Genomic DNA, 27,680 nt, shown 5'->3' with positions numbered 1-27,680 from the left:
TTTTTCTCTTAAAGCCTCATTCCTGCTTCCCATCTCAACCAAACCTTCCTTCCTGGCTGCCTGGCCCTGCCCTTGTCGTGACTGACTTTCAGGTAACAGAAAGTTACCAGAGAAACCTGAAACAGCCTAGAGGGCTGCTGTGGGGGTCTGAAGGGAAGGAGGAATTAGGGGTCTGACTTTAGTTTGGGGGAGGGTACCGCGGTGAAAGAAAGATGGTGTGGAGAGAGGTAGAGAGAGTCAGAGGTGATGACCAAACCTAGCAGGCTGCATTCTCTGAATTTCCTTCCTGTCTTTCTGTGTGGTCTGGAATATAGGAAGAGAGCACTAGTCCAGGCAGCCAGAAAAAGAAGGACTAGTCAAGAAGCACTCAACGAGTATGCAGGGAAGCTACAGGCAGCCTCTCGACTTGGCTTCTGCCCCTGCTGTGTCTCTGAACTTGCTGTGTGCCCTCGTAGAAGTTGCTGCCCACTCTGAGCTTCTGCCCCATCCTTCAGACTACACACTGGGTAGTGGGGCATGAATAGAGAAAGATGAAGCCCTTCTGGTCCGAACTTTGAAGGCCTGGTATTCTTTCCCTCTACATCTAAATTCTGACAGGGCATCCTAAAGGAGGCATGAGACCTCAGGGACGGAAAAGCTCAGGATTCAGCATGCAAAGGTGCAAGACTTCATTATTCTAGATAAAAACTAAAACGGAGAAACACATCAGCTAGACTCTTTCAACACAGATTACAAAAACAGCCCCCAGAGGCCCAGGGTGTGGGGTTCTAAATGTGGGAGCCTGTCAGCCATCTCACCTGTGCCCCTCTTAAGGTGAGGGGAATGGGCACGAACCACTTCCACTCACCAACACTCGGATTCCCGATAAAATCCATGGTGGATGATAAGTTCTTATTAAAGAGCCACAGCACTGTTCCCCATGCAATAGAAAAGCTGGGTTCAGGAGGGTCGGATTGGGGCAGATACAGTGATGTTACATCGTGGCTCATTATTCCCCCCAAAGTCTCTAATGGCCATGGAGATCAAGTTCAAACCCAGAACAGGGTTCCCAGGCCCCCAACCTCACCTCTCTTCCCAAGACAGCTGTGTCTGCCCTTTTCCTCTACAGCAAAACATGGTGATACCACTTGGCATTGCATATCACAGGAATTCTACCTCCCCCACCCTTCCCAGGAGCCTGTCCCTGTCCACCAGGACCCTCTGAGAGCTGCTGCACAGGTCTAAGATTCAGTGTCCCCCCAGGCGTCCTGCAGAGGGCCTGGCCAGTTCATGCTCACTGAGCGCTCACATGGGAACAAGCCACTCAGGCGGGAAAAAGGTTTAAGCGAAGGTGGGCAATCATTCCTGAGACGTTTCTAGATGACTACTCCCTTCCCTGACGTCTGAAGCAAAACATCCCACTAGGACCACTCATGGGCAGACCAACTGTACCAGCTGAAGGATGCCAGTGACTAGCTGCTGAAATCAGTGATGCTGGGACCTCTAGTGGACCCAAGGGTGGGTGCTGAGGAAGGCCCTCGGCATCCTCCCTAGGGCTTCTACCTGGAGATGCTGACCGCACAACACAAATGAGGTCATTTCCCCAGTTTCCCTGGCAATTCGGTGATTCTGCCCATCATGACCCTGTCATGACTCATCTCAAAAGGCATGAAGCCATTCAGACTCAGAGGCCAGGGCACTGAAGCCTTGGCGAGGAGATCTACCCCATTTCCAGTTGACCTTTAAACAAAACAAACAGACGTTTCAGGGATGGACTTGTAGCTCAGGCGGTAGCATTGCATAAAACTTGGGTTTGATCCCCAGCACTGAATAAGCCATGCCGGGTGAAATGCCTCTAGCCCCAGCACTGGCAGTAGATGTGGAGAATCAGAGGTCAAGGCTATCGCTGTCCTCAGCTGCCTACTGAGTTCGAAACCACCCTGTGGTATGTGTGAAGATCAGTGTCAGCCAGTGAAGAAAACCTTGGATTTCTCTTCTCTCAGCCTGAGGCTCGGAGGCAAAGACAGTTCCATCCAGGGGGACCTCCTTGAAGCAAGAGGAAACAGGAGGCAAATAAGAGGGATGGGAAGGGAAGTACCCACAGATCCAACCTAGCCCTCCTATAGGCGGGGAGGCCTCCAGCCAGGCCTTAGATACCTTAGCTGGCATGGAAATGCATGAGATGCCAAACAGCCTAAGAGAAGAAGCCTTGCCCTGGCTTCCTTCCTGTCACCTCTTTCAGACCTGGCAGCCTCCTCAATCACAGGAGCAGAGCAGGGCCCTAGTGCTAAAGCCCCGGAATTTAGGCTCCGGTAGGGAATGAATGACGTGGAGACCAACCGCGCAGAAGAACCTCACCAGTTAATAAGAAGGGAACCAATCAGCTGTTTCTCCTTCAGCCTAACAGGATACACTCAACTCGCCTAAGTGGACAAATCAAATACTTATGGTAAAAACCCTGGCAGAGAAGAGGGGGAGCGAGCAGAAAAGAGGAGGGAGAGAAGAGGGGGCAAAGGGGGAGGGAAGGGGAGGCTAAGGAAGAGAGGGAGTGGGAGGAAGGGGCAGCTAAGCCAAACCAGGCAATGCAGGTTTGGTTTAGCGTCAAGAATACCATTCTCTTCCCCTGGTCTTGCTGGTGGAACCTGACCTATACTTAATTATTTTAATAGAACACAGAGCCAGGGCAGTGGTGGTACACACATTCAATCCCAGCACTTGGGAGGTAGAGGCAGGCGGACATCTGTAAATTCGTGGAGTTCTAGGATAGCCAGAGCTATACAAAGAAACCCTGTTTCAAAAACTAACCAACCAACCAACCAAACAAACAAACAAAAAAAAAAAAACTGTTGTTCACAGATGTACAGTTGCTTTAATCTTAAAATTAAAAAAAAAAAATAAAGGACCTAAAATGTTACAACTCGGGACTCTTTGAGAGTCAAGGAGGGGCTAGAGATAGGTGGATAAGATAGGTGGAGACAGGCTGGAGGTAGTTGATAAGACTCAGGAGGTCAGTTCCTGGGGAGCACCAGCCCCACCACCCACCCCGTCACAGCAGCCCACACTGACAAAGTTATTCGGGCACAAGAATGGGCAAGGGTGGGATGCGTGGCTCACTAGTGCATGTACTAGCACGCCTTATGTTCAAGCTCTAGTACCAAGGATTTGGGAGGAGGGGGACCTCAGCCACCAAGCCCGATGACCTGAGCTTGATATCTGAAGCCCACAGGTGGAGAGAACCAACACTCGCAAGTCGTCCTCTGACCGCCACGTGCACACCATGACGCCCATGTTTGAGCACAAAAAAAAATCTAAGAAAATCTTAAAAAAAAAAAAAAAAAAAAATAATAAGACAAGTGGGAAAAAAAAAAATCAAGGTTCATTGGTGGTAACGTCCCAACTCCGGCTGCACCAAAAAACCAAACCTTAAATTCCAGAACCTTAAGAGTAGGCTGGAAGGAAGAAGGCAATTAGGATGGGAAGGCATCTGAAAACCAGGGCGCTGGACAGTTGAAGGAAGTGGGGATGCTGAGGCTGGAAGGCTGGAGACCCACAACAATCAAGGGATGCTAAGCAGCCATCTGTGAAGAGCTCCGCACACAACCTGTGCAGAACTCCTATCAGAAGGACGAGCGCGGTATCCTGAAGCTCTGCGAAGCAGGTGCCGAGGGCCTTTTCACTTCTAAAACCACTGCCTCGCTTCTTTCCTCTGAAGGAGGGCTACCTGCATAGACTACAGGCCCAATCACTCGTTCGGTAGTCTTTAATGAGTGGCTACAGTATGCCAGGCAACGTGTGAGGTGGTAAGGTTTGGCATAGCAGAAAACCCATGTGGTGCCTGCCCTCCTACGTGTTCGCCTTGGGGGGTGAGGTGACGACCAGGTACTAAGCCAGTGATTGCGTACACCTGTATTTAAAAGGGAAGCTCAAAGGAAAAGAGGGACAACCAAGAGTGGCAAGGGATGGTACTGAAAGAGCGGCTAAAGAAATCTATCCAAGGTGTGTTTTCTGTACAGACTTGAACCCCACAGTATGTAATCAGGGCCCTTAACAGTGGAAGGAGCAGCCACGGCCGGGACTCTCAGTGGGAAGCGTGTTTGGCTCCGCTGGGCAGCTGGGCAGCTGTAAGAGCATTTGTGAAGGGAGGGCCTGGTGAGATGGCTCGGTGGGTAAAAAAGGTACTTAACCTGATGAACTGAGTTCATTCCCGGGACCCCCACATGGTAAAGGAGGGAACTGACCCAGACAAGCTGTCCTTTGACCTCCACGGTTGGTCCACGGCACATGAGCGAAGGGACTTTACTGTGGGCCATGAATGGGCATGTTTTCTGGTATGAATGGGAGACAGCCTATGGAATACCGCTTTGATTATTAGCATAGGGACAACGAGACGTTGTCTGGTTTGGCTCTGGGTTTTTCCACTTAAGAACGGAGACATTTTTTGTTTGCTGTTTTTGAGACAGGTTCTCATGTAGCCCAGGTAGTCATAAACTCTCTATGGCAATTGAAGATGATCTTCAACTTCCGATCCTCCTACCTCTACCATCCAAGTTCTAGGAACTCAGGTGTGTACCCGTTTTAAGTCGTGCTGGAAAATGACCCCAAGGTTTCAGGCAGGCTAGGCAAACTCTACAAACTGAGCTACATCCCCAGGCCAGAACTTCATGAACTCGGTGTTCATGAACAGGAATCCGCAGAACCAGGCCTGATGCTAGGTGGGAAGGCACCCGGGAAGCCATGCTGTGCTTGGCATTACTACAATCCATTTCACAGGCATGTTCCTTACCAAGCAAGATGCTGCACCCTAGAAGAGAGGAGGCGCTCTACACCGAGTCCCCTACTCCTCCTTGCGATTAGCCCCCTCAGTAAATGTTTGCTGATCAAAAAGGAATTAAAAATAACCTGGGAAAACATCTTGTGGTTTTACTTTCCCACTATATGGCAGCTAGAATGCTCTGGAACAGCCTTCACTGTATCCTTCACGTCACTCAGTTGGAGACGTGAACTGAGTTACACCATGGTGGTGTGTTGGGGGAGAGAGACAAAGGACACTCTGAAGGAGGCTCCTTGCTATGTGCCACGGCAGCCTTACTCGAACTTTGTGAGAATCATGGAAGGATCAGCCAAGGTGTTCCCATCCGGACTTAAGAAACTATATTATCAGCCAGGCGGTGGTGGTGCACGCCTTTAATCCCAGCACTTGGGAGGAAGAGGCAGGCAGATTTCTGTGAGTTCCTGAGCCTGGTCTACAAGAGCTAGTTCAAAGACAGGCACCAAAGCTACACAGAGAAACCCTGTCTCAAAAAAAAAAAAAAAAAAGAAGAAGCTATATGATCTACAATAGAATATCTGACCCCAAAACCCAAAACCACTCTTTGTTGTTGCCCGTTTTCCAGGTGTTTATCATCATCATCACCATCATCTAGTAATACACTAGTCTTCCTGGTTTCAGAATCAGACAATATAAAATAATTCAGTGACCCCTCCCATCACCACCCTCTGTTAGCCCGGTAACTACTCCACCTATCTATATCCAGGGTGTGTCTAGATTTCATGGGTAAATTTTGGAATCATTTTTTCTCTCCTTTACCCCCAAACTAGCCTATAACACTGACTTTTGTCTTGCTTTTTCTCATCAAGCTCACCATCTCTGCCTTGGCTGGGCAAGGTAACACATTCCTGTCACCTGAGCATTCGGGAGCCTGAGGCAGAGAATCATGAGGCCAGCGTGAGCTCTATTGTGTTTCAGTAACAAAACCCCACCCAGCAGCCTCCCTGGCGGCGCGTCGATTGAACCTGAGGCCTCTTGCAGGCCAAGCAAATGCTCTACCACTGAGCTACCGTCCTAGACCACCACCCACCCTTTTTCTTTGTAGCCAGATGGTTCCCTGTCCTGTGGATGGCCACTGTTCTTCCCCAGGCCCTTCTTCGTGGATATTTGAGTGGCTTCCGATCAGAGCTGTAATAATCATGGAATACAAATAAGCTGGTCCCTGTCATTTTGCATCCACCTGGCTTAGTGATAAGTGCCTAAATCAGAGCCCACCCTGATTTCAGGGTCACAGTCCAAAGTCCTACAAATCTAAGGGTCTCATCACTGCACACCTGTCTGGAAAGATTACTTAACCTCAGTCCATCCCACAAATGCCTAAAACTCACTCAGTAGAAGAGACTACTACTTGAGGCGGGGCTACAGCAACAACGGTGTCCTTGACCCCTGACCCAAGGGTGTCTAGTCTGGGAGAGGTGTGCAAGGAGGCCATAGAAACATAAAAGCGAGGCCCAGTCTGCCAACCTGACCGCTCTGGGCCAGTCTCCCTATCTCAAAAGCAAGTGGCCCAGCCTACACCTTGGGGTGTGCTAATAGATCCAGAAGGTAATGTTTACCAAGTACCTAGCAACGAGCACCACCCAAAACTCACCCTAGATGCTCAGTAAGGGTCAAGTAAGCCTCCGCTTATCCCAGGAGAGGGCTTAGCACAACAGGGAGGTGCTCTGTGCACACAGCTGCCGTGCCCATTCACAAGGGTGCTACACTGCTCTTGCTGAAGAGGATGCCAGTCCCTGCTCCTCTTGGCAGAGGCAGGCCCTGGGCCCCTAATTACATTTTAACCTACTTTTATTGGAAAGCGGTGTATCTCTTCCTACTTTCCAGGCCGTAGGAAAAAATCTCTGGGTATTGTATCTCAGTTGTGGGCATAAACTAACTGTATAAAGTATGTCAGGGCCACTAAGGGAAAGGACCTTCCCTAAGACCCTGGGCACAGCCTGAGGCATGCCTGCAGTCTCGGCACTCTGGGAGGCCAGGAGGAGGACTGAGAGCTCCAGAACATGAACCCAAGCTCTCAGTGAGACAAGAGGGGAGGAAAGTGGGGGTGAGGGGGAGGTTAAATAGGTCAGAGGACTTGCAGGTTATCGCCTGAGTGACTGGAAGGCACAGGTTAAAGTTAAGGTTCTAGGTTGCATGCACAGCCCCGACACGTTGGCCAGGCTGTGCACCCAGGTCAGCTCCTCAGTAGCCTTGACCTTGATCAAGTACTTTCTGCAAGGCTTTTTAACCACATCCCCTCACTTGTTACATGGGAACAACCTTAACTACTTTGTAGCACTTCTGAAGTTTAAATAAGGCACCTGGCACACAGGCATAAAAGAGCAACAAGCAAAGAAAACAAGATTTAAAAGACATTGCTTTCCGTCACTGTGGTACCAAGTGGCGTTCTCTTAAAAGCTCAAAACAAGACAGCAGCACAATATTATGAAACACCCTAACACCAAGAAGCCCCTCTGGAGCCAGAAGCCCCTTTCAAGCTCTCTGAATAAAGTCCAGTGGTCCAGGGGATTCATCCTGTCCCTTGGGCTAAGCTGGTCAAGTTCTCTCCCCACGGACACCCGTGCAAGGGGCATTAGGAACCTGCATCAACATGCATACTAATGGCAGTAGAGAGTACTACCCAGCTGACTCCAAAGCATCTGGGCCTCCACCCATGGGTGTAAAGGCAGGACAGGTGTAGACAGAATCCAGACAGCAGGATTGGGTGTCCTCCAGATCCACTGTAACCCCAGGGTAGATGCGAGTCTGGTGGCGCACACCTTTAATCCCAGCTCTCAGTAGGCAGAGGCAGGCAGATATCTCTGAGTTCAAGATCAGGCTAGTCTACGGGACAGCCAAGGCTACAAAGAGAAACCTGGCCTCAAAAGAAGGAAGGAAGGAAGGAAGGAAGGAAGGAAGGAAGGAAGGAAGGAAGGAAGGAAGGAAGGAAGGAAGGAAGGAAGGAAGGAAGTTAGTTAGTTCAGGGTAGGCTAGTGGTTACCAAAATGGGTGAAATTTCCATCCAGACAGAGAAAGACTAACTTAAAAGTAGTTAGTCTTGCCTGGAAGGATGGCTGCTAGATACAGATGTGGTCACAGTCCACTCCCTCCAACACACCCAGCCACAGCTGACAAGGTACATTAACAAAGGCATTTCAAAGTTCAGATCATTCAAGGTATAAGCCCTAAAAGGATAACAAGACATTCTGGGATGGCAAGATCCTGCCTAGGGCTGGTGTGAACAGAATACTGGCCAGCTTGCCTGGCGGTGGCGGTACACACTTTTAATCCCAGCACTTGGGAGGCAGAGGCAGGCGGATCTCTGTGAGTTCGAGGCCAGCCTGGTCCACAACAGCTAGTTCCAAGACAGGCTCCAATGCTACAAAGAAACCCTTTCTCAAAAAGCCAAAAAACAAAACAACAACAAAAATACTGTCCAGCTGGGATGTCAACGTCATTTCCCACTTCTCTATCAGTTCACTTAGATCACCCCGATTGTGTGCATCTGTCCTACACCCCCCCCTCCTCCCTCTGCCTCCTTGAACTCCTGATACTCCTGCCTCAGCCTCCCAATGCTGGAATTACAGACACACCTGGTCTTGCATAGTACTATGAATTGATCCCAGGGTTCTGTGCATGTGAGGCAAGAACTGCCATTGAGCTACATCTGGGCTCCTTTTACCCTTTAATTAACCTAAGTATCACTAATGGAACTCACTCTGTGATCCATTAGGGTCTTACTCTTGCCATCCTCTTGCCCCAGCCCCCCCCCCCAATGCTCTGTATTACAGGTCTTGACATCTTATTCTCCTGGGGTCACAGGTGTCCTTTGGGAGATGAGAGTGAAGACATTTCTGACCAGCTGGGTCTTAAGCTACCACCAATCCAGCAGAGATTATGATACTGTCCCCAGACCTGCACTACTGTTTGTCGTATGGGAAATGCCAGGCAAGCCGCATAAAACTGGTTAATGACATCACATACCAGCCAGGAGCTGCGCCACTGGGACATCCATGCCCACAACCTTATAGTGCTAATGCAGTTAGGAAATACAGGTCTGTGAGCTGGTGCAGAGCCCCGCCTCCCACCCCGCCCAAGATCTAACCTGGCCAGGGTCTAAGGGTCACTGGTCAAGCTCTGGGACACATGGGAACTTGTCCTGTGCCACTCCTAAAACTGGCCACTGGAGCAGAGAGAAAGTTCCGGGATACTTTCAGGAAACAAACATATGCCCTGAACCCAGTATCCTTGTGGCTTAAGAGGACAGCCTACATACAGAGCTGGAGAGATGGCTTAGAGGTTAAGAACACTGGCTTTTCTTCCAGAGGTCCTGAGTTCAATTCCCAGCAACCACATAGTAGCTCACAACCATCTATAATGAGATCTGGTGCCCTCTTCTGGTGTGCAGGCAGAACACTGAATACCTGATCAATAAATCTTTTTTTTTTTTTTTTAAATTAAACAACAACAACAACAACAAAAACAGCCTGCATTCCAATCGGGCTCCTGGCACCCCATCCCAATCAGCAAACTAGAGTGTTGCTCTAGAAACCACCCCAGACTCATGGATGCACCCTGAAGAACAGATACACCGGCACTCACTCAAGACATGTCTGCAACAGAGCCACAAACTAGATGGTGTTTAGAGTGGAGCTGTTTGCCAGGGCTGCAGGCCAGCCTCTGCAGAAGCTTCCCCAGCCTCCCAGAGCCAGCTGGGAAAGCCGGCACAATGACAGCCCCTTATCCTAGGCAATGCCCAATCCTCACGGCAAGGAAAGACCTGCAGTAGAGGAAGGCCAGTTCCTAGTCCCGCATGCGGATGGGGGCCCTTCCCTCAGGCAGCTGGGCAGGAGGCTGAGAAGCACCTCTGCCACCAGCTGCAGGGGAATCACCCTGGACCCCGCACACCCTCAGTATGCTCCCTTGAGGGACCACGGAAGTCCACCAGGGAGACAGACTGCGTGTGGCCTCTCATCCTGGATGCCACCTCGGCAGCGGCAGAGGGCTCCCTCTCTCCAGTGGGTCCAGGAGGACCTCCTGGGGAAGGGGCCTCTGGGGAGCTGCATGAAAGATAAAGGATGAGAAGCCCACAACTCTGTGGAGAAGCAGAAGGGTTGGCACCCTGGGACAGCTGCGGTAGAAAAGGCCAGCCAGGCAGAGTCTCATCCCCTAGAGTCCCAGACCGAGCAGAGCACGCCTGAAGCTGCCTGTGTCCGTACAGTCCCACCTCAACACAAGCCAGAGGCTCTTCCCTTTTCTCAGGTCTCCCATCTGCTTTTGGGCTAAGTGTGAGGTCCCTTCTGAGTAGGAGGACTTCCTCCTACCACACAGCAGACAACCAGCACAGCTCTCTTCAGTGTGGCTGGCTCCCTGAACAGTGCCTTTGCCCCTCGGGGAGAATCTAGCCCTCAGGCTCTACCTCATCCACCTGGTGCAAACCATCATCATTCATCCTGGACGCAGACCCTAGAAAACGGGCATGGGTGTCATTGCCACTTTATGGCGCTGGTAACTGAGGTGCAGAAGGGACCTGCCGACATCCTGAAGACACTGCCTCCTGCATCTGATTGCTTGCACCCAGTAAGTAGCCCTGCTTTCCTCCCGAAGGCCTGCTGACCCACTCATTCCTCTGGGACTAAGGACCGACCCCCAGTGCTGCGTGCACATTCATGTGGCTCAACATCTGATGTCTGAGGTCTTTCTTCCTTGTTTACACTCCATCTAGTTTTCTGAACAGGGTCTCTCACTGAATCTGGATCTCTCTCTCTCGATGACTGGGCTAGGCTGGCCAGCCAATGAGCTTAGGGATTCTTCTGTTTCCACCCACCCCCAGCACTAGTAAGTATCTCAGATAGGTACTACTATGCCCAGCTTTTTTTTTTAATGGGTGCTGAGGATCTGACCCCTGATGCTTGCATGGCAGGCATCTCACCGACTGAGCCCAGGCCCCAGTCCACCCTGGGTCACACTCTAGTAGCATCAGCCTCGTGGGACACAGGTACATAAATCCCACAAGAATGGTAGGCAGAACGTGGGCATGTTTAAATTGGGCATGAATGCATGGTAGGGGAGGGAGACACAGGCCAAGGAATGGGTCCTTGCATCTCAGCACATTAAAGCCTGGACCATTCTTCAGTTCCGTTTTCCTCTTTGACTTCCATTAAACATGCATCTTCCCATCTGCTGAAAAGTTCTGCACCCTGCTTCAATGTGGCCACACCCAACTGTGCCTTCAAGTACCCCTTATCCCCTCAAGCTTTCTAAAAATACATGGACTCGAGTACCACCCAGAGACAGACTCGGCAGTTGGGGTAGAGCCTGGGAAGTTCCTCAGATACTCCCCTGGTAGTTCTGATACTCAGATGAGGCTGCAACCTGAGTCACTAACCATATTCTTTCCTCCTGTCTATCACTCAAGCTCCACCGCAAGACACAGGCATCAGCACCCTCTGCAATCGAGTCCTCCTACACCTCTGCCCCACCCAAGCCACCCAGGACAGAATGCAGTTCAATAAGCTCGCTGTGCAAATGGCTTAGGGGAAGCCAGCCTTATTCTGGATGCCGGTGCTTTGGACACGGGGTGCTTTGGACACGGCTGACGGACAGGGAACATGACTGTGGGGTCATGATGTGTTGGCCTCCTGCAAGGTCAAGGTGAGCTGGTTACAGAGAGTCCCTGCCCCAGATGTCTGATCCCTCTAAATTGACTAGAACAGACTCTTGCCTCCACCCTACCAGTCCTCTTCCCCTCCACAATCCTCATGACTTTTGCAGACAGGCAGCTGAATGGAGAAATCCAGGCCTGGCCCCTGTGGCTGGCTGCAGAGTCAGAATGTGTGCATGCGCGCGCACACACACACACACACCAGCCATCTGAGCCTCATTCTTCCCTTCCATTGCCGATCTACCAGCCTGCTGCAGATCCATCCCTGGTGATGTTCTCAGACAAAGAAAAGCAAGAGGGGTAGCAGAGTGAATCTGCACACACAGACCTGATCGATGAAGCTGCCACACAGCAGTGGCCATTGGTGAACTTGGTTGGTACCTTAGGCAGGCTGGCTTACTTGTGGGACTGTGACTGTCCCCCACCGGCCCCTCATGCCAGGGCTAGGAAAATCATCACATAAACACTGTCTGGCATGGTATGGGCACTTCTTTTATAACCTGACTTTATAACCAAGTTAAAAATAAAAGAAGCAAGCCAGGTGTAGTGGCACAAACCTTTAATCACAGCACTGAGATGGTAAAGGAAGGCAAATCTCTGAGAGTTCCAGGCCAGCCAGGACTACATAGTGAGACCCTGTCTTAAGAAGAGAGAGAGAGAGAGAGAGAGAGAGAGAGAGAGAGAGAGAGAGAGAGAGAGAGAAAGGGAGCTGGAGGGATGGCTCAATGGTTAAGAGGTTCCAGAAGACCGGGTTCAATTGTGAGATGTGGCAACTCACAACTGTCTGTAACTCCAGTTCCAGGGAATCTGACACCATTACATCAATGCACATAAAATAACTTTAAAAAAGAAAAAAAAAAAAAAGGGAAGGAAGAAAGAATATTTTTTTTAATTTATTTTTATTTTTATTTATTATCTATACAATATTCTGTCTGTGTGTATGTCTGCAGGCCAGAAGAGGGCACCAGATCTCATTACAGATGGTTGTGAGCCACCATGTGGTTGCTGGGAATTGAACTCAGGACCTCTGGAAGAACAGGCAATGCTCTTAACCTCTGAGCCATCTCTCCAGCCCAAGAAAGAATATTTTGATGCTGATTCTTAACTGTCCAGGATAATCCACTTGGTTCAGGGAAGAAATATCACTACTTTGAATGTTTTTTAAGTGTCTCCTTCATTTCTGTTCTCTGAAGTATTTAGTGCATGCTTCTAAGTAAGCAGTCCACAATTAAAATACAGAAAAGTAGTTGGGTGCAGTGGCACACACCTAGGCTGAGGCAGGAGCATGATGAGTCTCTGAATTCAAGGCCTGCCATGGCAATGTAGCAAGGTCACCACATCTCAGAAAAGGGGGAGGAGTGGGGTGCATGGTGGCATACATCTGTAACCCTAGCATTTCCAAAGCTGAGGCAGAAGAACCACAAACTGAGGGCTATCTTGGGCTACCACAGTGACAGCCTATCTCAAAAATTTAAAAATAAAAACAATGACTAGGTGTGGTAACATGTATCTATAATCTCATTACTTGGGAAGCTGAGGCAGGACAACTGCCTCAAGTTCAAGGTTGGCTTGGGTTATATAGGAACCTGGAAGTTTCAGTACAAAGTCAGATAACCAAACAGCATCAGATGGTGAGAAACAAAAAGAACAAAACAAGAGGAAGGTAGGGATTCTAGCACTTGGAGTCTAACTTTTTAACTCCTAAAAGAAATTGGAAAAACAAAACAAAACCGGAAGTCCCGTGCTGGGCTGAGAGATTGCACATCACCCGCCCTGAGACACATCCATCAGAAACTCCCACGATCATCCAGGCTGCTAGCTCCAGTCTGCCAGACAGCTGGTGTTAAGAAGAAACCAGTCCATGTAAGTAGCAGAGGGCCTTCACTCCAACACTAGGAGAATGCTTGCTTGCCAAGTGTGGGTACATTGCAAAGCTCTGGGGATACCCCAGGGTGAAGGAAACCCAGGTCCCTTAAAGCACCCAGCACACTGGCTTTTCCCCAAGGGAAAGAGATGCTAATTAATGGGGCTAGGAATGTGCAATTACAAGGGAACATTCTTTGAAAGTTTTACAACAAAAGCATCCAACCTAGACCCTCCCCGGAAGGAAAGGGAGGAGAGAATCAGCAACTCTGAAGGGAGTGGTTTGGATTCGGATGGAGGGGGAAAGGTGCTACTGAGGCCCAAGTGAGAGCAAAGAGCAGCTAGAAGGCCAGCAGGGGCTGAGCCACGTGGACCTTGCTGATCTTACTGAAGACTTAAGAGTTTATCCGAATGGTGAATTTTACACGCTGGATGGCAAAAACTAAAATAAAAACCCCCTAAAACAAACAAACAAGAAAAAAAAAAAAACAAATAAAAAACACATCATCTGTGCTTTGATAAGATCGTTTTGGCTAAAGTTGGAAGCTTAGCTTCAAAGAGACCAGAACTGTGTCGTGGGGAGGCCAACTGGGCTAGAATAAGACAGTTGTAAATAGGACATGTGGTGGGTGGAAAGAAGGGGTGGGCAAACGGGGTACAGAGGTTCCCTTTGGACTTGCGTGCAGGATGCTGCTGGGACACCCAGGTGGCCTGTGGCTGAGAGGTAAACATCACAGCCCAGGCACTCAGTATCTGCAGGTATCAATCTGTGAGAAGATGTCTTAGGGAAGGAGCATAGAATAAAGAGGGCCCAGGTCCCACATTCAACTGAGTTAAACATGCTAGGCACTTGAGAAGTGGCCAAAAAAAACCATAGAGGGCATGTCCAGAAAGACATAATGATAAATCTCACAAAAGCCTAGGACTCCAAACACTGCAAGAGTCATGGGAGAAACGGAATGAGTGTTGACAGATCCCCGGAAGCAGCTACTTAGAGAGGAGACAGGGATGGTAAATGCAGTTACAGTCATCTAGGAGACAGGGGCAGCAGCACCCGCGGAGGGGGGCAGCTCAGTAAGGGGTCTGCCTTTTTGTTTTGTTTGAGCCAAGTTCGACTGTGTAGCCCAGGCTGAGTGTGATCCTCCTGTCTCAACTTCCGGATTGCTAGCGCTGCTCAGGCTCAGCTCTAAGACCAACCACAGAAGTTTCCTCAGCTAAGAACATAATCTAGAGAAAAGAGCAACCAGGAAAGATGGAGAGATGGCTCAGCGGCAAAATAAAGGTGACTGCTACCAACCCTGACGGACAAGTTTACTTCCCAGGACCCACATGGTCGGAGGATAGAAGCAACTCCCCCAGTTGTCCTTTGAGCTCCCGGAGCATCACACACACCACACACACACACATACACACACACACACACACACACACACACAACACGCACAGAGGGCTGAAGATACACATCACCCCCTATAGATGGTGGGAAGGCAGTGCAGGGCTGAGGGCTGGGCTGCGGCTCTGCAATGCTGCAGCTGCTTCTGAACCAGTGGGTCCTAAGGTCTTCAGTGGCGCAGAACTGCTCCCTCTGGCAAGTTGGCACCTTCGGATTCTAACTGCTTTTCTTACACAAACAAATACTACTTACTTTAATGTAAGTCACTCTTCTCTCTCCCTTTCTATGTGTGTGTGCAATGTGCCCAAGTGTGTGTACTCAGGGGACAACGACAGGTGCTGGTCCTTGAATTCCACCTGGTTTGAGCCAGGGTCTATTGTTTTTCTGTTGCATAGAGCAAGCTTCCCGACACGGTCTTGTCTGTTTCCAGCTCTCTGGAGCAATGGATTACGGACACTCATGCCACACCTCCAAACCCCCAGCTTTTCTGTGGGTCACAAGGATTTGAACTCGTGGCAAGTGCGTTAGCACAGAGCCATCTTCCTACCCTTATTTCTTTCTTTCTTTTTTTAAATGACTGCCAGCTACCACATTCTAGCAAAGCAGCAATGTTTATGGTGCTTGAGACTGTTAGTAGGTACTATGACAGCCTCATTTTCAAGACTGCTAGACCCTGAGGGGAGGGAAGGGACTTGCCCAAGCACTGGAAGTGACAGAGACAGGCACACACCGGTACCATTCTCTGAAACTTTCTGACTCAGTGGAAGCAAGTGTGGGTGTCCTTCATAGCGTACAGCATAAGAAGGTCTGGGGACGCGGTAGCAAAGAGCACCGGCATAGCCAAGAACTCTGGCAGGCACCCATCTAGGGTAGGCACTTAAGCTAATGACTACTTGGTAGACAAGAGGAACCTGAGCAGTAGGGGACTAGGGGACCCGGCAGTGGGCTGCCATGAAATTGAGAAAAGAACAGTTGCCTCACTGCAGAGAAAAATACACGGCTCTGACGGGCAGCTCTAGTCCCAAACCAAACCACAAAACAGTTGAAGGAGTTTTAATATGCAACTTTTAATTTTAAGCTAGCATATTTTCTTTCCAACGAATCAAAAGTGTTCGTGTTTTAAAAATATGTATATACATACATATATGCTCAGCAACAGTATGGATCACTAGTAGGTTCAAAAAGTCTGAATATCACTGAGCTAATTCAGCCTCCCCATGTTATTTATCTGGACAGGGTTTTATATCTTGCGTAGCACAGCCTAACCTTGAACTCGGTAAGTAGTTAAGGATGGCCTTTAACTTCTGATTTTCCTGCCTCTCAGCCCTGAAGTGCTGGAATGGCATCTGGTTTATCCGGAAAACGGAACCTAGAGATCTGTCTATTCTAGCCAAGCACTCTAGTGAGCTACACACCTCCAGACCTAAACAACACCCCTTCATTTTAGAAGGTGAGAAGACAGAATTGGAACAACTTGTCCAACTCAAGTTAATGACAAAGCTGAGCGAGCGGGATTCGAGTCTAAGGGTTTTCAATAATCTCCTCACTAAACCAGACTCTCAAAATGCAAATCCCTCTGGGAGAGGGGCGGGGACTATAATCCACACCAGAGTAAGTAATCACTAGAGAGTGGAGTTATCTTTTAAACCCTCTGCCTGGAGCCAGTTTGGTAAACAAAATGGTAGTGGGGGGGGGCATGGAGCTAAAATATAATCAGTTTGAACCCCCCCCCCCAGCACTTGCCCCTCCCCCACTGTGCTGTGGGGTAGGACAGAGGACAGGACAGAATGAAGACACTACTATCATCCGGGCAATTGGCTCCATACAAGGAGGCTGTTTCCGTGTCTGAGAAGGTAGATGAAGGCCACGCTGCTTTGCTCATGTAGCTTCAACCAATTTTATTACATGAGATGTTCTGAATAATTACCTCTGTTCCAGTCAGAAGCCCTTTCTCTCACCCAAACACACGGGCTGTTCAGTACTCGTTGTATAACTACACTCCACTGTAATATAAGACTCATGTCAAGTTCGTGGCTCTCTGCCTGTCTATAGGAAGCAAGTGCTGGGCAGTGGTGGAGAGCAGGTCCTAGGAGATACAGTCCCGAAGTGAATGTCTCCAAGTCAGAATTCAGGCCGGAATGCTGGACCAAGTTCATTCCATCAGACCCTAATCACAGACACACAGCTCTGGGCTCTGAAGAGGGAAGAGGGGTGCACAGTTGATGTAAACACCACACCTCCCAACTCCGCAGTGTGGAGTCAGCACTGAGTCAGGGGCCTTTCCCATACTCTCTAAGTAGGAAGAAGGGTGGCTATCTGTAGAAGTCCCAAGTAAGTCACCTTGAGAGGCTGTCCCTAATCAAGGGAGGGGACAGGGTCTGAAAGGACTGTCGGCAGCTTCACAGTCCACTTTCCAGGTAGTAAACTTCACCAAGAAAGAAAATTGAGAGCCGGGCAGTGGTGGCGCAGGCCTTTAATCCCAGCACTCGGGAGGCAGAGGCAGGCGGATCTCTGTGAGTTCGAGGCCAACCTGGTCTACAAGAGCTAGTTCCAGGACAGGCCCCAAAGCTACAGAGAAACCCTGTCTCAAAAAAGCCAAAAAAAAAAAAAAAAAAAAAAAAAAAAAAAAAAAAAAAAAAAAAAAAAATTGAGAATACAACACAGGTGCTTTTATGACAAAACAATACAGATATCCCTGTAATTCTTTTATTGATCAAGTTCAAAACATAACGGGTACATGTTTTTTCTCCTGGTAATATAGGTCTGTTAAAGTGATAAGAGTAATCTGTAGGGACGAGGACTCAAAGGCTACTGCCCCAAATCAAACCCCTCAGTGTTTATACATACAAACTGTTTGCAACTCACGTGGCATTAAAGACAAGCCACTTAGCTGCAGTTCAGTGATCTGGTAGTAAACTTATACCCAGGGGGAGGAGCCCAGGAATCTACATTTCATCAGCTTCCCTGATCTGGTAATATAGGTCATGTTTGAGCAGAACCACACAAACCTCTGTTCTCTACTGTCCACACAGATGGCCTCGGAGGTTGACTTCGAGCCCTAGGTGATCCATAATCACGGCAGGGAGCTTGTCTCTTCTGCTTTGCCCATCCCCAAGGAACTGCAGGCAGGGTTAGGTGCCAAGTTCCAGGCAGGATTATCAGCAACTACACCCCAACACTAAAGACCTACCTAGCCGGGCGGTGGTGGCGCAAGCCTTTAATCCCAGCACTTGGGAGGCAGAAGCAGGCGGATCTTTGTGAGTTTGAGGCAAGCCTGGTCTACAAGAGCTAGTGCCAGGACAAGCTCCAAAACTACAGAGAAACCCTGTCTCGAAAAAAAAAAAAAAAGACCTACCTATTCTGCCTAGAAGTTTTGTTCTTTCTGTAGAAAAGACTAATAAAAACAGGAAATGCAGGGGGCTGGAGAGATGGCTCAGAGGTTAAGAACACTGCCTGATGTTCCAGAGGTCTTGAGTTCAATTCCCAGCAACCACATGGTGGCTCACAACCATCTGTAATGAGATCTGGTGCCCTCTTCTGGCCTGCAAGTATACATGCAAGCAGAACACTGTATATGTAATAAATAAATAAATATTAAAAAAAAAAACAGGAAATGCATTATACCTAAGACCCCAAATAACTACTAGCTAAGAAGGGCTCCTGCTTGTTTTCTCATTACCCTAAAAGTGCACCCTGACATCAAAGAGGCCAGTTTCATCTCACCCTAAAACAATGTTTATTTATATGCAAAACCAAGGTAAGGCTTCCCCTTAAAATGCCTATTCACCCACCCTGCCTGCGTCTGTCCCACCTAAAGCTAACAGGAAGCCATGCTTTGTTTCAGTGTCCAACAAACTCCAAGCCACCCTCTTGCTAATAAGGTGGCATAACTCCAAGGCTGGAGAAGAAAAAACCCTTCCCTATGGTGCTTTACATACAACTAGTAATGGGGCTTCAACGCAGTACAGAAGCTGAATACAACCAACGAGTTAGAATCCGGGTTCTGCACTGTCCGTGACCTGGAGCTCTGTCTCGACTACCTTACTTTTAATATAGGAATAACAACAGTACCTAACATAGTGCCCTTGTGAGGATTAATTAACAGATGTGTGTAATCCACTTAGCAACATGCCAGACACAGTAAGAGGCTATGTAAGCATCCGCTATTATTGTTGGAGTTGTTAGTTATTGTAAAGCTCCAGGATGCCATCAGTTATCCCTCACCACTCCCCAGCATCAGAGACTATACAAATCAAACCAATTTTGTTACTTACTGAGAAAGTAGCACTGTCTCCTTCTTACAGAACATATGTGCAAAGCTTTGGAGGTAAACTGAGGTAGCCTGTCCCAGACCACGGGTTAGCATGTAGCTGGTGAACTCGAAGACAGGTCTGTGTGGTTTCAGAAGCCAGCCTCACCACGGCTTCAGATTCAAAACAAGCAGCAAGCAGTAGCGGCTGCCAGTCACAAGGCTCAACTGATTACCACCACCACACCAAGGTCTCACTCAGTCCTCTGCCCCTGAATCCCTGCTTGGCTTGCATAAATTGGAGCAAATACCGGGCCACTTGAACCCAATTAGGTAGTAAGTCAGCCTGGGAAAAAAAAAAAAAAAGCATGCAATGCATTCCAGAGGTCAAAGTAGACGCTGGCTCGGATGGCAGCTTATGCCGGACACTTCCATGGAAGTTAGTCTCTGCATGTAGACACCAGCCTAACAGTCAGGGAGGTGCCTACCACACGCTTGAGTCCCATATCCGGACCAGCATTGGGAACAAATTGCCTGAGTCTTAAGTCAACACAAAAAGACAGTTTACTTTTTTTTTTTTAAAGAAAAGTCCTATTTCTCTTTCGGCCTAGGGTAACGGTTACTATGTAGTTAGCTACCTTCCCCGCCAAAACAAAAAGGCGGGTGGGAGAGGGCCAAGGATAAATAGCGAGAGCTCCCCCAGCCTGCAGGGTGCTGCGACACCCACCTGAAACTCGACCAACCTTTCTAGAGCCCGGCCCGGGAGGGCGTTTCCCCCAGCGCAGCCCGACAACTGTTCCTCCCGGGTAGGAGGCCGACGCCCTCAACTTCGGTTAGGGACACTAGACTGACGAGCCAGAGCCCCTCCCGTCCTCCAGTTTCATCCTCACCCCCCAATCACCACCCTATCATTTCCACCGAAGGCGCAAACACCAGGGCGACCGTTCCATCTTCAAGGCCACCTTTCACTACGTGCAGTCGCGATCGCAGCGGGAGCCACGGCGGAAAACCGAGCTGGGGGGGGGGGGGCCAGGGAGTAGAGGTGGGAGGGCGGGGGCGTTTGCTAAGGAGACGGTCACCTTCTCAGGGCTGCGATAGCTTTGGGATCCTCAGATCCCGGGCGTGGGGCCGGAGCCTCCATAAGACCGAATGCAAAAGTGGGGAGGGGGTGTCCCTGGGACCAGCTCCCCCAGAAGCCACCTCGCTGGAGGGCAGCCGTCGGGACGATGGCGCAAGCCTCTCACCCCCCCCCCCCGAGCGACAACAGCCACGGTGACAAAATGGCAGCTCGGCGCCCGACAGGCGAGCCACCGGCACAGCGCCGGGGACGGCTGCCCCTGCACCCCGAGAATGGCAGGCACCCTGGGGCTGGGTCTCCCGCCGGCTTAGCAGTGCAAATGGCGAGGACAGACAGTGGCCCGCAGGTCCGAGAGGGTCGAGGGCCCCCGACCCGCCGCGCCCTCTCCAGACCGGATCCCCAGGCCCGCGCCGCCGGGCTTTTGCAGCGCCTGTGCGCGCCCGGGTCCCCTCCAGTGGGCACCAGGGTCCCCGCCGAGCCGGGTCTGCGGCCTCCGTGGGGGAGGGGCGGGCCGCCGGCGCCCCGGGAAACATGGCTGCTCGTCCTAGTTCGGCGGCGTCGCGGCCACCAGTCCCCGAGAAGCGACTTGGGAGAGAGAGAGGTTGCAGAAGGTGGGTGCGTTGGGGGGAGGGGGACTCTGGGGAGGGAGGTTCCCAAGAACGATCTGTTTTCCAAAAACGTTTATTTGAAAAGGCAAAAAAAAACAGAAAAACAACAACAAAAAAGCCAGTTCCTCCTCCCCCACCCCTTTTGTCCCTCTTTCGAGAGCTTTCTGCCCTCCCCTCCCCCATGCGCAGCAAGTGCCCCCTCCCCCGCCACCCGCGCGCCCCACCCCGCCAGGAGCCCCGGGGCCGAGGCGAGTGGGCCGCGGACTCGCGACGAGGGGGCGAAGCGTGAGAAATCGCGCCCAGCCCAGAGCGCCCGCCCCTCCCCCAGCGCACACACTCGGGGAAGTTTAAAGAGCCGGTTCGACCCGCTTTCCGTTTCACTCCAGGTTGGCTAGTACTGTGGATCACTCGGTCCAGCCCAGCGTTTAAGCGCACCTACTCGCCGCGACCCCGAAGCCCCCCAACTACGTACAGGGGGCTTCCGGAAAGTACGCGGGAAGCCCGCGTCCGGCCCCTTCCCCCAGCACCACACCCAGCCCCCTCCACCCTCGGGATCGGGCACCGGGACTGGGTCAGGACGCCACCGGCCAAGCCCGGCGGCCCCGCGGCAAGTCCTGCTGCTAGCGGCGCCCCCTCCTCCCCGCCCTGCGCGCCATAAGGCTGTAGCAGCACGTCTCCAGTGCACAGCTGCGTGAGGATGGGCGGACGGCAGAAAGAAGCTTGTTTTCAAAAGTCTTACTCAGGTTTGGAGGGAGGAACTAGGAGAAAAGAGGAAGCGAGGCCTGCCTTTGTCAGGATTCGAGGGGCCAAGTGGCTGGGGGACGACAGGTCAGTGCAACGTGCTGCGCGAAACCCCAACTCGCCCGACCCCCCGGACGCCCAGGCTGAACCTGGGATCTTCCCGCCCGCGAGCCCCTTCTCCCCACAACCGGGCCTTGAGGGGAAGCCGGCCAGGATTTCCACCTCTGACCCTAGGGTCTCTCGGATGGGCCAACTCGCAGACAACGAGAGTGTGTGAAAGCGAGAGGGAGACAAAAATAAACAGAAGCGTTCGAGTCACCCTCCCACCCTCACTTCCCCTAGCAGTGGGCTCGCGCCCAGCCTGCTTGTTCCCACCGGTGTAAGTTTCCTCCTGCCATACTCCCGCCGCTGCCCAATCCATAACGGCGACGGCCAGACGAACTGCCCATCCCAGAGCTGCGTGCCAGCCGTGCCTGCAAGAATGTAGACCCGACCGGTCCCCACAGCAGCACCAGCTCTGGGCACCTCGGGTCCTGATAAAGTTTCCCGTGCTCATTTATTAGCCAGGCGCCGAATGGCTGCCAGGGAGCCCACCCCGGGAGAAGCAGGGACCCGGAGGTGGGGTAGCTAGTGCCGATGGGGCATCAGGGTGCCAAGGTTGGCATCTGGGGAGAGAACTGGGGGGTCGGGGGCTCACCGGGACGCAGACTACGGGCAACTTACACTAGCGATCGCTCATGGTTGGGGAGGCGTGAGGATTATCTGAGCATTTGCACACTCCACAATCCCTCTCCCTCTTTCTAAGGTACCCCCCTCCCATCTTCCGCGAGGAAGAAGGGAGAAAAGACAGCATCTGGCCCAAAGGTGGGGTGGAAAGAGTGAGAGAGAAAGGAGAAAGAAGGCAGGCAGAGAAAGGGAGGGAGGGAGAGAAAGGGCGCGTTCACGAACACGACAAAGTTACAAATATGGCTCCCCACCTCTCGCCTCATCCCCGCAGAGAAACGAAGACGCGCTTTAAACTCGAGCCATCTCCCAACTCCGCAGCAGCCGGGTCCCCACGCGCTCTCCCCGGGGGCCTCGGGCCACATTGATCAGAAACTAAACCGGACTCGCGAATCCCAAAACTTATTGTGTGCGAGAGAAGGAGCGAGCGAAAGAGAGACGGCAAAGGGAGGGGGCAGGCGCGGGAGGGGGCGGAAAGGGGGATACGTTTCTAAAATATAACACCCCCTTTTTGTTGTTTAATCCAGGAGGCAGCCCATCTTCTCCTCCCCTCGATCATCTTTTCCATCCAGACGCGAGTCGTGGGAGCTGAGAGCTCGGACGAGGGTGAGATCGTCGCGTTCCCTCCGACCCGAACGCGTGCGCCCCGCCGGCCCCCCGTTGGGTGCACACTCGCACGCACACCCTCGCACCCATACCCGCACACACGGGAGCACACGCACAGGTAGTCAGTCACACACCAAGGGCAGCGGCGGCGGTGGCCGGAACATGCTCCGATAGCATTGCAACCCCCCCCCCCCATCCAACCTTGCAATTCATTTGCAGTTCGACCCCAAACCCTACACCTCCCCGTAGCACCCCTCCATAAAAAAGTGCCTTCCCCCCCAAACACACACGCACACATAACACAAAGTAGGAGAATGGACCGACAGAGATATTTTTGGCAAATGCTCACATCAGAGGGCGTCCTGTTCCGCAGCTCTAAATGAATCCGTTTGTCCATATCCATCTCTCGCGCTCTCTCTCGCTCTCTCTGCAGAGGATCCTGCGCCAGCGGAATTCAATCAATAAACCCCGAACCCACGGCCGCGCGTTTTAGGACTTTGAAGGCTCAACCAGCTCCGCTCGGTGCTCGAGCCCCCAGCACCCGCGGCGCACACTAACCTGATCGCCGTGGAGGCGGGATCTGCAGCTCCGGCGTGGAGCGGCGGCAGCACGAGCCAATCGAGTGGCGAGGCTTCGGATGCCAGCCAATGGTGGTGGTGGCGGCGGGGGGCAGGGTCCAATGGGCGGCCTGCGCAGCGGGCCAGGGAGGCTCAGCCATTTGGCTGTGGTACCGGAGACGGACCCCTTTAGATACCCGGGCGGCCGAGGAGAAGCGCGCCTGCAGCTTGGTGGCTGCGCGCGGGGGGCGGGAGGGAAGGCAGGGCAGATGCGTGGACCTGAAGGTTCGTGGCCGGGGGCGGGGCCGCAGGTGCGTGGACGCGGGAGGGGCGGGGTCCTTGCGGGGACATCCTCTGGGCACTTGGCGGGCGGACGAGGCCTGGGGCGCGCGGGCTCAGGGCAGGCCCAGAGAGGGAGCGCATTCTGGGGGCGCCCGAAGGACAGATCACACCCCAGGCTGCCCACTTGGCGCATCCCTTCGGACTGGGTCTACTCCCATTCCCGCAATTAATAAGAATATCTAAGCGCATGATGTTCCCATCTACCGAGGAGCGAGGGCGGGATCTCGACCCAGAGGCTTGGCATTCTGATGCCCTGCCAGGACAGTCTTAACAGAAGCGATTCCCCGAGAGCCACCGGAGATCTTGTGCAGGGCAATAAATGAATGAAAAGGCCGCGGGTGCAGAACTGTATAGAATATTTAAAAATGCGAAAGGAAGGTGCTAGTAATTGCCGATTCTCAGAGCCGAGCATAATTTACGGGCTTTATAGGTTTTGTTTGAGAGAGTGTTGCTCATTTCAATCCAATTGTCCACTAAAGTCGTATGGTTAGATCTGAGTTGCTCAGGAGTCGCTAACTGGAGCGCTTATCCAGGTCTTTCGGTTGCTTTGGGTTTTGTTTTTGTTTGACCACGTTACGTTTTTAAAGAGACCTTAAAAGCCCTGGTTCTCACTGGGTTACCGCTTCTTATGGGCAACCCCGGGACCTGATGCACTGCGTGGATATCTGTGGCTGTGGACAAATGACGGGGGTGACTGTCAACAGGGACCCATGTTTACCTTCATCCACACAACTGTATCGCAGTGTCCGTCTCCCTCCGTCTGCACTCTTCCGCAAACAGCCCAAGGTAGTTTTGTATTTTTGGATACACTGGAACTGAGCATTTTGTTCAGTAAGTTCTTTTAGATCAAATAATGAATATTAAGGCCGATAAATGTTTATTTTGAGTAACTGGAAGTACAATTAAAAACCTGTCATCTGGGTGAATATGGCATGACTTCTTTAAGTTGTTCATTTAACATTTCTTATCCTTAGATTCGGTTCATTTTTACGAGGCTGTGTAACTGGAATTTTTCAATTGTTATCGGTTCCTTCTTAAAACACAGCAGACTTCAAATTACCTCTTTGCCATTGAATCAGTTGGTATTTCTGGATATGATAGTTAATGTTTCTAAAGCAATAGCTTTTCATCACAAATATATTAAGAGGTTGTGGTGGGCAGAATCTATATAGCCAGGAGTCTTGACGTTCCTGTTCTTTGGGGTAGTAAATGCTCGTTTGCACTTAAACACTGAACTGTAGTTGAGGTCTCTGCTAACAGTGGTGTTGGGGGAGAGTCCTTTCCACAGGACTAACTCCTTCCAAAGTGCCCCATTCTACCTCTGCTAAGCAGAAGCAAGTAACTCACGTAACAGGGACAGAGGAGAACTACCGTAGGATCCTACCCCCACCCCCACACACATACCCTTAATGGAGAATATACAGAAACAAAATTATGAAAAGGCAGGCGTTTCATGTGATCCGAGGAGAAACCCGACTACTACAGACTAAATTAGAATAGAAAATAAAATGATGACCTCATCACTGAAAGTATTAAATATAACTTATTTTTGGAGCACCTTACCTTTCCAAAGTTTGAATCACAGCTTTTGTATTTAGTGTCACAAAACTGAAAGATGACTTTTGCTGGACGTCAGTCAGTATAGAAGCTCAAATATCAAAAGCACTTTGAGTATTGCCCACTTGCTTCTACATGTTGAAGGAAGTAAGTTCCTCTTGCTTGTAGTTTAAGAAAGTTTTGATAGGACTTCAGTGTTTTCATTTGGAAGCAGGAAGACAGCTCAGCCATTTGCCCTGTAAGACTTGGGTATGTATACACACATATATGAATGTATGTAATTATTATTTACAGGGTTATTACAGTTTTATTGTGCATTATAGTAGTAGTACTCCAGATCCCTCTGCATTTCAGGAAGGTGGCGAAAGAAAGCCCCACCTCGAGGGATTTTGGAGGAACTGTTTCATGGACTGGGAACTGGTGCCACTCCTCTTTAGAGATTGAGCCTGTAGCAGGCTTTAGGTGATTAGGCACAGGCAGTCTACAACAGGGTTTGATTCCTGCTGAGAACTAATGAGAGGCAAATCAAGTTTTGAGCCCTTACAGAAAGGGGTGGCGTTCTAATAAGAAGGGCACCTTCCTCCAAGGAAGTCACCAAGAAGCACTCCAAGCTAAAGAGCAGCCTCTTCTCAAAAATAAGACCCCCTGCTTTTTAAAATGTTTTTTGTTTTGGTTTGTTTGTTTTGGTTTCTGAGACAGGGTTTCACTGTGTAGCCCTGGCTGTCCTTTGGAACTCACTCTGAGCCCAGACTAGCCTCGAAATCAGAGATCTGCCTGCCTCTGCCTCCTGCATGCGCCACCACTGCCTGACTGAGAGTTTTATTTTTCCTTATGTGCATCTGTATACGTGACTGTGTGTGCATGTGAGTGCAGTCTCCCAAGAAGGCTGGAAGAGAACGTTGGATCCCTCTGGAGTTGTGAACTGACATATTAGGTGCTGGGACATGTACTTGGGATCCTCTTCAAGAGCAGCAAGTGCTCTTAACTGCTGAGCCACTTCTCCAGCCTCCTTAGCACTTCTGACATGTTGAGAAGCCGTGTTTTGGAAATACCCACATCGTTGCTGCTGCTGTTCTTAGCTCATTAGTCCTTGTTCAGTCTCTGAAGGACTGAGCCAAACGTGTGTGTGCACAGCTAAACGTCTTCAGCCCGAAGCATCTAGACTGGAACCTGGCCCTAGAGCTCTTCTGCTTACACCAAGCTCCACTGCTGGGAACGCAGAGACAATGATGTGGAAAGGCCCCAGCTTCTTTGGAAACCCATGGTAATAATGTGAAGATGTCTGTGTTTTGATCTGAATAGCAACAAAATGTTGAGGTTCAAGATCTCAAAAGTCACTCATAATTTTCTATTGCTTAATGAAGTATTGGTTTTTTTAAGTGTCTATTATGTTTATTTTTGTGCCTTGAGGGGGTCATGTGCTACTTCACGTGCCTGGAGAACAGAGGGAGACTTTTAGGAGTCTGCTCTACCTTGTGGGACTAAGGGATCGAAAGTCAGGTCATCAGACTTGACACCTTTACCCAATGAGCCCCCTGGCTAACCTGGGTGACTTATTAAAAAAAAAAGTGCCTTAATGATTGAATAGTTACCTTGTTAATGAGTTGGTCATAAAGAAAAAACAGTGTTAACCAAAAGTAGCTACTACAGGTCACTTTTTAAAAGTAACAAACTAGCCATGGTGACTCATGCCTGTCTTTAATAGAGGCAGAACTCTGGAAGCAAATCACCCTGGGTTTGAACCCTGTTCCAATAAGTCAGGCATGATAGCCTATGCCTGTAGTCCCAGCGTGGAAATAAGAGGATCAGGAGTTCAAGGTCATCCTATGCTGCTTAGCAAGTATGAGGCCAGCCTGGGGTACCTGATCCTATATTACAAATTAAGTAGGACTTGAGAGATGGCTCAGCAATTTAGAACACTGGCTGTTCTTCCAGGGGACTTGGGTTCAGTTCCCAGCAGCCATGTGGCAGTTCACAACTGTCTAAAATACCAGTTCCAGGGGATCTGATGCCTTCTGGCCTCCAAGGGCATCAGGTACACGCATGGTGCACAAACATATATCTATGCAAAACACCCACACATATAAAAAAAAGTTTTAAATAAAATATGATTTTTTTATTTTTTTAAAAAAAAAAGTAAGACTGAAGAGATGGTTCAACATTTAGAGCAGCTGGTGTTCTTGCAGAGAACCCCAGTTAGATTCCCAGCACCTACATAGTGGCTCACAACCGTTTGTAACTCCAGTTCCAGGAGATCCGGTTCCCTTTTCTCATCTCTGTTCACACCAGACACATGTGGAGCACATACATACATGCAGACAAAACACCTACCTGTATAAATAGAAAAAAAAAGGTGAATGGGTGTGGTGATGCACACCTATCATCCCAGTACTCCAGAGATATGACCAGGAGTTCAGGGTCATCATTGCCTACCTAATGGGTTTGAGGCTAGTCTGGGCTACATGAAACTCTCAGGAGAACAATAGTAAAAAAAAAAAAACAATAGAGGGGCT

The 27,680-nt window shown here is 50.4% G+C and overlaps 1 protein-coding gene and 1 pseudogene across 3 annotated transcripts in view; one reads left to right on the top strand and one right to left on the bottom strand.

Annotated features, from left to right (window-relative positions):
• The window catches only part of Anp32a (acidic nuclear phosphoprotein 32 family member A), a 38,805-nt gene extending 15,596 nt beyond the window's left edge, over window positions 1–23,209 (bottom strand). The window contains exon 1 of one of the 3 annotated variants that reach the window (XM_050151747.1): window positions 23,061–23,209. In XM_050151747.1, coding sequence (XP_050007704.1) covers window positions 23,061–23,114 — 54 coding nt within the window. In that variant the 5' untranslated portion in view covers window positions 23,115–23,209. Of the gene's footprint in view, window positions 1–21,757; window positions 22,302–22,359; window positions 22,546–23,060 lie in introns of those variants that run through there. The other 2 variants (XM_050151746.1, XM_050151745.1) reach the window with 2 other exon arrangements.
• LOC126507398 (serine/arginine repetitive matrix protein 1-like) lies at window positions 9,248–26,551 on the top strand (annotated as a pseudogene).
• Window positions 26,552–27,680: the final 1,129 nt, after the last annotated feature.

The sequence above is a fragment of the Alexandromys fortis genome, unplaced genomic scaffold, assembly GCF_014885135.2.
Source record: "Alexandromys fortis isolate MF-2015 unplaced genomic scaffold, M_Fortis_MF-2015_v1.1 scaffold_70, whole genome shotgun sequence".
Classification (NCBI taxonomy): domain Eukaryota; kingdom Metazoa; phylum Chordata; class Mammalia; order Rodentia; family Cricetidae; genus Alexandromys; species Alexandromys fortis.
The sequence above is the reverse complement of the archived record's forward strand: the minus strand, read 5'-3'. Positions and strand labels throughout refer to the sequence as shown.